Genomic DNA, 10,440 nt, shown 5'->3' with positions numbered 1-10,440 from the left:
AAGTTCGGCAGAACTTTCTAGCATAGGGCCCCTCTGCCTAGGAGGCTCACAGGGAGTGAAGCCAGACTACATCAGGAACAGGACCAGGCTGCAGCAGCCAGTGACAGGTTCCAGACACCTTAAGGAAAAACAAGTTATTTGCAAGCAATTTTGGAAGGAGGGGGTGGGGCAGAGCAGGGGGATGGATTTGGGACAGATGCACCACATATGTTGTGCCATGTCCTCTTAACATGGTAACCAAAGCTCATAATGCACTGTCAAAGGCCTGAGAGTAAGACTAGAGTCAGTCCTGCTGACCAAGCCTCAGGCATTGACCTTGTAAATGCAGAGCTTGGGGAGCTCTCCCCCCACATCTGTAGGTTGCTCTGAGTTCTGACAGCTTCCTAGGATGCAAGACCAGGTACTGCAGTTGTCACCACAGCAGTGGTACCAGCCAGCCCTAGACATCCTACAGCTTAGTCTGGCATAGCCCTGCTGACAGACACCACAGGAGAACTTGCTCACTAAGGGGATGAGGCTTTTTGGAGTCAAGCAGAGACCTCCTCAGCCTTATGCCTCAAGACGCTCACAGGGCAAAGGTACTAACAGGTGGTTTCAGCCTCCCAGTACACCACCACCACTTCAGGGCAGGACTACCAACATCTCAGACATTGTCTCTGCATCCCTGCTGTCACACAGGGCTGTGCACACTGGGCTATCTTCAGCCTTGCATCTGTTCTGGAAAGCAAGCCTTAGGCTCTTAACCAGGGAAAGCACAGCTCCAGCCAGGCCTCCAGAGAGGAGACATCAAGCAGCAGACACTCCCACCCAGGAACCAGAAGAAGACATTCTCAGGAGCAGGGATTGAGGCATGCACAGTCTCTCCCTGACCATTAGTTTTAGAAAGCAGAGAGGGAGGGGAAAGTCTTGCCTAGAAATCATGCAGTGGGAGTGAGAAACCACACAGGGCTAGGAGTGGAAGAGTCTTTATTGCTTTGGTTTCTTACAAGTGAGAAATACATATCCACGTTGCTTGCAGCACAGCACAGAGGATGAAGGGACACTGGGCACACAAGTTGCAGTCTCTCTGCATTCTCCTAGACATCAGGGAAGAGAGACCCTATAAAAGTAATTTAGCTGCCATCTGAGAGAATAAAGGTTTGTGTGAAAGGTTATTGCTACAAGACCTGAAAGGCCAGGGACAGTTTCTCCAGAGCCTGCAAAAGACACTGACTCCTAGCTTAGCATTCCCAGCATACAGATTACAATGAGGACACACACAAGTCCCCTCATCTACCAGCCTCTGCTCCATCTAGGAAATCTCAGGGCAGCCAGAGGCAGGTATTAAAAGCCAGAGCTTCACTTATCCCAACTGAAGCTTTAATTCTCCTTAGCTGGGAGAAGTCCAAAGATGCTTCTTACACAAACCTGAGCACTCCCCAAACCTCTCCTCACCTACAGCTGAGCCAGTACTACTCTGCTCACTGATGAGATGCTAGGCATCTCCATGCTTATCCTGCACATCCACGTTACTCGTTCAAGCAACTGCCTGGGGCAGAGAGACTTTCACATCCTTCATCTCATGAGTCCCAGCAGCATTCCATGACACTGGCACAGTATTACCTCCCTTGCTCATCCTCTGAGCACAAAGAAAGGAAAATTACCTGGCCCCTCTCCCTTGGGATACTCAATGCCTTCTCCTTCCACTCCTCTAGCCTCTGGGAATAGGCACTGTGAGGATGCTCCCATACCTGATTGAACCACACAAAAAAGAAAGCCAGAGACTAGGAACAAAACAAAACCAAACCAGAACAAAAATTAGCGAGGCCCCAACCTGGGCACTGCCCCAGAGAGCCAAAGGGCACATCAGCAGAGGAGCTGTGGCCAGCTCAGGCATCCACCAATGTTAGCCCATCGTGCAGGGCACGCTTCCACATGTAATAGGTGGAACGGGCCGTGAGTGGGAAGCGGGCACTGAACTCCTTGTAGGTCGGGAAGGTCTTCGACTCAAAGCGCTGCTGCAGGAACAGCTTGGCCTGTGCCTTGAATTGGGCAGTGGCGATCACATCCATCACAAACATCCGGCTGTTGGCTCTCTCCGACATGGCATAGCCCGAAACGGTGGTGTTGCATGGCACGGCAGGCACTGGCTTATCTATGTGCTTGGTGGCTACTTCCAAATGGCACTGTGATTTGAGGCCTGGCTCTGCTCTTGGAGGTGCCAGGGAAGCCACACGGTTCAATGGCACGCTGGAGCTGCTCCAGGGCAGGCGATGCTGCCAAGTGATTTGGCCACTGCCCTTCCAAAACCAGTAGGCTGTGGAGGAGAGAGATGGATAGCGCAGGCGGTACTTGCAGAACGGCAGCTGCCATTGCTGGACCTGCCTCCTGGCCACATCTCGCAGCTGCTTTCTCCAGCAGAGAGAAGGATGGAGCTGCAGGAGACTCCTGGATGCTGGCCTGTCTCCATTCCGTCTCTTCTTAACAGGCACGCTGCTTGGCTTCAATTGCAGGAACGGCTTTCCTATAGCTAGAGTTTTCTGGTTATCCAAGGGTGACTGGGGGTGTTTGAAGTTGGGGTTCTCCTTGATTGCTTTTCTTCGCCAGTTGTAGTAAGTGGACCTGGAGATGCCTGGGAAGCTGCGTTTGAAGCATCTGTAAGGCACCAGAGTGTTCATGGAAATGCATTTCTCCAGGTAGGATTTGGCTCCTTGCATAAAGATTCCTGCTTGAATGGGATCTGGGGAAGGATTTGAGGATTTTAAGCTCCCTTGTGGATTTGCTGGCTCATTCACATCAGCCTTTTTTGGGACAACCCTGGGAAGTTCCTGCAACCTGTGGGCCTCAGACAGAGCAGAGGTATCCCCGTTGACCATGCTCTGCATCTCGTGCTTCCAGGCATAGTATGTGGATCGGGAGATTTCTGGAAACATTTGTCGGAAGTGCTGGAGGGGGATTATATTGCCCTCCTGAAAGCAGGACTGGAGGAAGTGTTTAGCTGCAAACCTGGCAGCCGCTTTCTGCCGGTGTTCACGAGACTGGCGCTTCCAGCGGTAGAAGGTGCTCTTGGTGATGCTGTAGCGGTCACGCAGGTTGGAGTAGGTCAACTGGGGGTCACTGTTCAGCAGCTCAAGGGTCTTCATGGGCTGGACAGGAGGCTCTGGTGAAGGTATTGTAGGCTCCAGCTCCTCCAGGCCAACCACAGCCACAAAGTACTGTGCTTTGAAGACCTGCCGGGAGAGCTGCTGTCCTGACCACATGATGTGTAGCGTGGAGGTTCGTGGGCCACACTTCCTGGGCCGGATGAGCCGGTTAAAATAGGGTCGGATCTTCAAGTTGCTCATGGGATAGATGGAGTAGATGTTACACTGCAGTACTGAGGCAAGAGCATAGACATGCCACATGTTGGCAAAGGTGCCAGGGAAACAGGTAGCTTTGATATCAGCATCAAAGATGGCTTCCAGGATAGCCATGGGAAGGCTGGTCATCTCTGGGGTCTCCTCAGTGCAGAGGGAGTAGCGGGCAGCCTGCAGCATCACTTTGGAGTCAATCATGCCATTTAAGTAGTATTGTTTGTGCAGCAGCATCTCCACCACAGTACGCACCTGCAGCTCCAGGCTGAGGCTGGGGTTGCCCCAGAGCAGCACACTAGCAGCCTCAAAGAGGCGGTTTCCCTCACCCTTGCAAACGAGCGGCAGCATGTTACTTGGGGCATCCTCAGGATAGAGGCTCCTTGCTACCCGGTCAACCTCCAGCTCCTCTTGAAACTGACTTCCACAATAGCCAGGTAGGGAGAAAGATGACAAGGTCCTCTCTGCCTCCAGTGCAGCACTGGTGAGACCCTCCAGACCAAAGCATTCGGTGGCTTCCTGGAGCTCCTGCAGCACAGACTGCACCAGCTGGTGCCTCTGGATCATCCTGAAGGATGACAAAAATAAAAAAGTCACAGGACGTGAAGACAATGCACACTCCAGACTGGCAGTGACCTGACCTCCAAGTTCAGCTCCTGCCCAAAAGACAGGATGGGGGAAGAAGGTAGAGGAAAGGCCACCATGCACATTCCAAGGACAAAGGAGGAAGCCCTGATCCTCACCAGGCAGACCTGGGAGTGGAACATGGGCTTACCAGTGACCTCCTGTGGGCAGCACATATGGCACACAGCCTCCACTTGTCTACACAAAACTAAGGAGTGACTGCACCCATGGGGTCGGAAGCCAGGTCACCTCCTACCACTGCATACCTGGTTTTGGCCTGGCATCACCCCTACACCCACCTCTCCCTCTAGTGGTTCCATAATTTCCATTTTACTACTCCTCTACCAGCACCCAGAGAGAAGAGTTTTCCTCAAAGGAAAATGTTTGTCACTTCTACAGGAAAGGACCCGTGACAAAACCACCCTGTATAGGGCCATGGAGACACCTGGATCTAGCTGGTCAAGCTCAACAGAAAAGGCAAGGAGCTTGCCTTCTCCCTCAGAGCAGGGCACTGCAGCTGCACCCATTGCATGCACCAAAAACTGCCACAGAACCTCGGATGGAAGCGACAGAGCCAGCCCAAGCCACAGCTACTGCTACCTGAGCCGACACTAGATGTCACTTGCCACTCAGCCAACACACCACCAGCTAAGGAGAAGGCACAAAAGGAGGGCTTCTAGACAAGCTACCAGGCAGGAGGCAACTCAAAAGTACAGACAGAGTGTAAGCACTGAGTGGGTATTTCAGAATCTTTATGGAGCGCTCCTCCCTGCCTGAGCCGGTCCCAGTCCTGTCCTACCTCCCTCTGCATGCCAGTTCCCACTCATGAAATACAAAGCGTCAAAGATTTGTATTTCTACTGGATTCCACATAGGAATCCAAAAGCTTTGTTCAGCTTTTGGATTCCTACGTGGTTCTGTCCCCACCACTCCAGGGACTTTCATGATGGCTGCATGGCTCTTAGCTCCAGCTTCATCAGTGCAGCCATCTTCAGCATCCTTTCACAGTCAGACAGCTCAGGTCTCTGCCCAGCCAGCCTGCTCTCCCCCTTTTTGGGCCAGTTTTCTCCCAGGGACAACACCTCACTCAAGAAGCCAAATCTCCATTTTCTCCTAAGCTTCATTCTTATATCACGCCCGATAGGTACGGCATTACTTTGCAGCTTGCTCAGTTCACAGGCCAGCTAGAGCTCACCTTCTCTCAACACTTCACAGGTACTACTGTGCACTCACAGCTCTGTGGGTACACAAGGAACAGCAGAAGCACGAAAAGCAGCAGCTCTATAGTAAAGCAGATGTCCAGCCACAACTCTCCCAATTTTCAGCCCTGCTGCAGATATGATTATTAGTGCTGTAACATCTATGGCACCTGGCCATGAACAAACCCCATGAGGTGCCACAGAACCACATCGACACATACAAGTTCATCATCACAAGGAGCCTCCGTGCTGCTGCTGCCACTTGCCTTTAATCAGACCACAGGTAGTCACCAATTGCATCCCTTCCCCTGCTCCAAACTTCTCCACAATCTCCTGCACGTCAGAGGCCAGAACATTCTTACAGCTGCTCCCACAGCTGTAGGGCATCAGTTACTAGAGACAAACACAGGCAAATGCACACAGCTGTGAAGCAGGGAAGATAAACCTGTCTTAAAATCCTGGTCTGAGAAGGCATGGAATTGTCATTTCAGGTCAGATCTGCACTGTTATTTTCCTAGATGTCTGCAGAAATTTACAGTAGTTTATAGAAATTTTGACTAAGCCTATGTTGAGTGACATGTGCTTGAGGAGCTGAAACAAAGGCACAACTCAGGACAACTATAGGGCTGACAGAGCCCAAGTTCTCCCTCTCTGTGGTCTGTCAAATGCTTTAGGAGCCAGCCACCTCCCCTTGCAGCAGCCAAGTTCTCTGAGCACTATCCCACCAGAGGAGCCAAGAAAGGCAAGACAGACTTTTTTCACCCGGAAGGGGGTGAGGACATAGCTGACATAGACTAGAGAGCACCAGCAGCAACCTTGGTATTTCTGTCCTAGTAGGCATTTGCCATCCCCTTATAGACTGAGGGAGAGCTGGAGGCACAGCTTAAAGGCCATTAATCCTTTTCTTCAGCAATAAATCCACAGCCTCAATGTCACTGTCAGCCCCTGCTTCCCAGAGCAATCCTAAGGCAAAACCCACAGCTGAATCAGCAGCAGGGAACTCCTGGGTCAGGTGGAGAGAGGCTTGGTTAAATCAGAAGTCAGACAAGCTGGGGGGCTTGGTTCATGGCCAGATCAAACCCAGCAGCTCTCAGCACAGAGGACCTGATGCAAAGGGAACACTTCTCCCTGTACAGCCCCAGTGAAGCACGCTGAACACAACAGACAAGTGTTCACTAAACCACCTCAGCACCAAGAAGCAACCAAGGGAGCTTTTTCTGCTGATAAAGGTTTTACCTAACCTGGCCACTTTTGCATTGTAACAGATAAGGAAACAGCTGCAGGTCACGTTCCCTCACCTAAACTGATGGGCTGGTGGCATCCAGTAGTGCAAGTTCCCCCAGCCAGTCCCAAAAATGCTCCCACCAGCAGGAATCCAGAAGACTTCAGCCCCAACTGCCAAAAATCCCATGTACCCCAGAGAAGCAGGGGTATTCATGCACCCCAGCCCACCTGGGTAAAGTGGCTCAATTCCCAGCCCCAGCTGCGGGTTCACACCACCCCAGTGGTACAGGCTCTTATTTGAGAAGAGGATATTTGAACCACCGGGGACCGTACAGCAGGAGCACAGAAGTGGTAGCCTCCAGCAGTTGTCTAGGCTAGAAATATCACCGGAGGAGCTCCAGAAGCAAGTATCAAAGGCAGCAGAATGCCTGCTCCATCGGCCAACACTGACATATCCACCGAAGCTAACAAATGGGGCGTCGCTCACCGGGAGAGGGAAAAACCCCAGACGCACCTTAACCTAGGCCGAAGCGCTGCAGCCAAGCCCGGCTTCGTCCGCCCCTCGGGCGGGGGCACCGAGCGCCCGGGTGCGGACGGCGCCTGACAGACACCCCCAGCCCCAGGCACCGCGGCCGCTCACGCCTCTCCCGAAGGCGGCACAGGCGGCTTTGGGCGGCTGCCCCGCGACGGGGACGGCCCCGCACCCCGGGTGGGAGCGCAGGCAGCCGCTCCCCTCGCCAGGAGACAAAGGGACACACAGCCCCGGGCCGGGGGAGAGGCCGCCGGTGCCCGGGTAGCTGCCGAGCGGAGACCAAGAGCAGAACGGGATGGGAAGCCCTCCCGCCCCGGGATGGTGCCGCCAGAGCGGGACAGCCCGCGGCTTTGGAAGGGATAGCGAGGAGCCGAGGAGCCGCGGACCCGACGGCGCCCAGCACGGCTCCGCACTCACCTGACTCCGCGGGTCAAGTCACGCCCAGCCCGCACCCTGGGCCGCCCCGCACCTTTAAGGGCGGCGGCAGGAAGCGGCGCGGAGCCGCGGCCGCCCCGGTGCCAGCCCCGCAGTGACCCCCGGGAGCGGCCGGCCGCGTGCGGCGCCGGGCCGGGCCGGGCCGACCCGGGCCGCCCCTCCCCTCCCCTCGCCGCCGGCCCCCGCCCTCCCCTCCCCCGGCAGGAAGCGGGCCATCCCCGTGGCCCCGGCCCAGATGAAAGCGGAGCGGGCCGGGGGTCACTTCCAAAGCTAAAGTGATAATGGCCATTGTGCCGCCGCCGCCGCACTTAAAGGGCCCGCCGCCTCGGGCAGCCCTGCCCCGCTGCGCCCCGGAGCACCCAGGCACCCTGTGCCCCAAAGCATCCTCTTGCCCCACGTCCCGCCCGGGCTTGCAGCCCCATGGCGAGTGGCGGAGCCCACTGGGGCCGCGGGGTGGGAGCTGGGCGCCTGCGTGGGGCAAGCATCGTGGTCCACGGGGAGCAGGTATGTCCCGAGTGAGTGTCACTGCAGCCCAAGGGTTGGCACAGCCTGTATGTGTGTCCGCTCCTCTCTCCCGGCTTGCTCCTGACGAGTCCACGGTCCTGCTCTCCTGCTAGCTAGGAGTTGCCCTTTCCTCTCTCCTTCCCAAGTGGTGCCCTTTTACCAGCAAGGCCAGGCTGGTGGGACCCCGGACTCCTAAGGCAGACAAAGCTGCCCATCAAAACCTTCTCGTTTGTCTATGGGAGGCACCCAAATTACACAAACCTTTTCCCAGTTCTCAGCTCTGGGCAGCCTTACATCTGTCTGCTGATACCTGGGCCCTCAGTGGAGCTGTCTTTCTCCCCATTATCTCTGCCCTGCTGCCTCCTCAGCCTAATCTCAGGGCTGAGGTCCCCCTCCTTAATTCCCGCTCTCACAATGGCTTCATCCTGTTTCTTGGGCATCACGTGAGGCTGTGCAAACAGCCAGCACATCAGGCACCCTCATTCCAGCATCGATCCAGCATTGCTAAGTTGTCAACACCACCTCCACCCTATGGCCTCTCCACATGTCCAGAACTCTAGAGCTTCCTCCAGAACCTGCCTCATCCCAACCTACACTACCCCAAAACAGGAACCCAAGGAGCCCATCTGGTCCTGGCTGTGAAGCCTGGGTGCATTTTAATGACAGGGTCTTAGTTTGGTCAAGAGGGAAGAGTTGGGACCTTCACTAACTGTGTCAGTGCTTCCTGTCTCCTGTGTGTGTAGCTCTGGTTGCAGGCAGTATCTAGTTTCTTCTCCCTCTCCCCAGTCTATCCCTGGGGGGGACCAGCCTGAAACCTGCCACAATTGCCCCAAATTCAATGAGGGGCACAAAGTAACTCCTGATGCCAGAGAGAGCAAGGGCTTCCTGCTCCACATGCCTCTGCCCTTGGGGAACCTCACTGTGGCACTCATTTCTGCTGCAGCATTTGGCAACGAGAGGGCAGGAGGGCTCATGGAAACACCATGTATTCCTGTGCAATTCAGGGAGCAACTAAACACAGATATTTCAAAGGGAAAATGTGCCCAGCTCCCTCTCCTGCTGCCTTCGCTTACACCGTAGTCCAGGAGCAAACATTGCTGCACAAGTCAAGGCATACCTTCACTGCCCAGAAGCACATATCCCAGAGCATTTCTTCCCACTTCTCTTGCCTCACATTTGATCCCAGGAATGCAGGGAAGGTTTGACAGGAGGAAAGGGTTCCCTGGAAGCTGTGGACTGGTTGCTTGAGAGTCTTCCCAGCCTTAGTTAGGAGTCATCACCCCAGGTGACACTGAACCCTGGCCTTCAGGACTCAAAGAAGTCTCTCACACTGGACCTAGAGAAGCTACAGTGCAAGGAAGAGAGACCTAAACCATTCCCTGGTGAGCTTTATCCCCTTCAGACCATCTTTCAAAGCCAGCTCCACTCTCTCTATCAACCTGTCCAGTCCTGGCTCTTTTCCCCTCTGGCAGGCTGGTGTTCATATCCACAGCTGCTGAGCTTCCCTTCTCATCCTTTATCCTTTTAACTTCTTGGGTTGCAAATGCAAAGCCGTGCTCACAGGGCAGTGAGACACTGGTAAATGCCGGAGTCAGCAGGGTCAGTGATTAACATAGGGGCTGGAAAACACACAAAGAGACAGCTTGGGCAGTTCTGTTATGCAGATGACTGCACACACCCGCTTCCAGCTTATAAACAAGTAGTTAGCATTTTTCTGTTCCTTGGAGGAGTTCAGTGGGGGAACAGAGTGCTTCCTGCTTTGGTGCAGAATGCTCCATCATTACAACCATGGAGACTTTTGCAGTTTAGCTATGGCTGCCAGAAGCTTTTCTGTCTGTTTGGTTTAACCTGCCTGCTTGCAGCCCATTCTCCCCCAGACAAGGCTCAGAAAAAAGGTGATGTCCAGCTATGGGAAGTCTCCAGGCACTGTGTTACCAGATGTGCTGTAAGGCAGGTTTTACTGCTCCAAGTTTGGGCAGAGTCTTCTCCCAAGTCAAGAGCAACCTCTTTATTCAGCAGATAAAATTCTTGTTGGCTTGAACCTCATGAGGAAGGATGTCTCAAGGAGTTGGTGCTGAGTTTTTGTATAATAAGACAGGGCTTGCTCTGGTTCTGTCACTGGAATGTGACAATCTTGACAGTGTCACACATGGGGACAACATTTAAACACTCAGCTATCTACCCCATCAGGAAAGTTCCCCAGTCCCACCTAGGGGACCTCCAGGAGTGGAGGGAGTCAGAGCACCCTACCCACTGCAGGGCTGTCCATGGGTGGACCAGGTGAGACTATTCAGAGAGGACATAACTGAAACACCTGGGCAGCCAAATGCCATTTGGGGCAGGTCAGACTGTGGACCAGTTGCCCAAACCACTTCTGGGGCTGGAAAAGTTTGACCCACACTACTTTATGATCTATTTATGATGGGCTAAATTGACACATCCATCCTCTTACAGTCATTGCTGGTGCCCTGGCTTCTGTTTTCCCACCTTTCTCACTCCAGAGCACTGCAGAATTTGAATCTCTCCAGGAGGTCAGAGGAGCTGGGACTGTAGAGGGATTGATGGAAATGAGGGCATGGGAGCTTCTAGGAGGG

The 10,440-nt window shown here is 54.1% G+C and overlaps 1 protein-coding gene and 1 pseudogene across 1 annotated transcript; both read right to left on the bottom strand.

The window, feature by feature from the left end:
* Window positions 1-949: 949 nt before the first annotated feature.
* Window positions 950-7,348, bottom strand: VRTN (vertebrae development associated). The gene is made up of 2 exons (XM_030273136.4): window positions 7,325-7,348; window positions 950-3,897 (listed from the first exon to the last, which is right to left on the bottom strand). Exon 2 carries the CDS (start codon window positions 3,894-3,896, stop codon window positions 1,869-1,871), a length of 2,028 nt encoding a protein of 675 aa, XP_030128996.4. The 5' UTR covers window position 3,897; window positions 7,325-7,348; the 3' UTR covers window positions 950-1,868.
* On the bottom strand, window positions 6,029-8,286 carry LOC140684366 (uncharacterized; annotated as a pseudogene).
* Between the last annotated feature and the right edge of the window lie 2,154 nt (window positions 8,287-10,440).

Source organism: Taeniopygia guttata, chromosome 5 (genome assembly GCF_048771995.1).
Source record: "Taeniopygia guttata chromosome 5, bTaeGut7.mat, whole genome shotgun sequence".
Classification (NCBI taxonomy): domain Eukaryota; kingdom Metazoa; phylum Chordata; class Aves; order Passeriformes; family Estrildidae; genus Taeniopygia; species Taeniopygia guttata.
Note: the sequence above shows the minus strand (reverse complement) of the source record. Positions and strands in the feature narration are given on the sequence as shown.

Coding starts and splice junctions, on each gene's coding strand:
- VRTN (XM_030273136.4), bottom strand. CDS start 3,896: ATGATCCAGAGGCACCAGCTGGTGCAGTCTGTGCTGCAGGAGCTCCAG.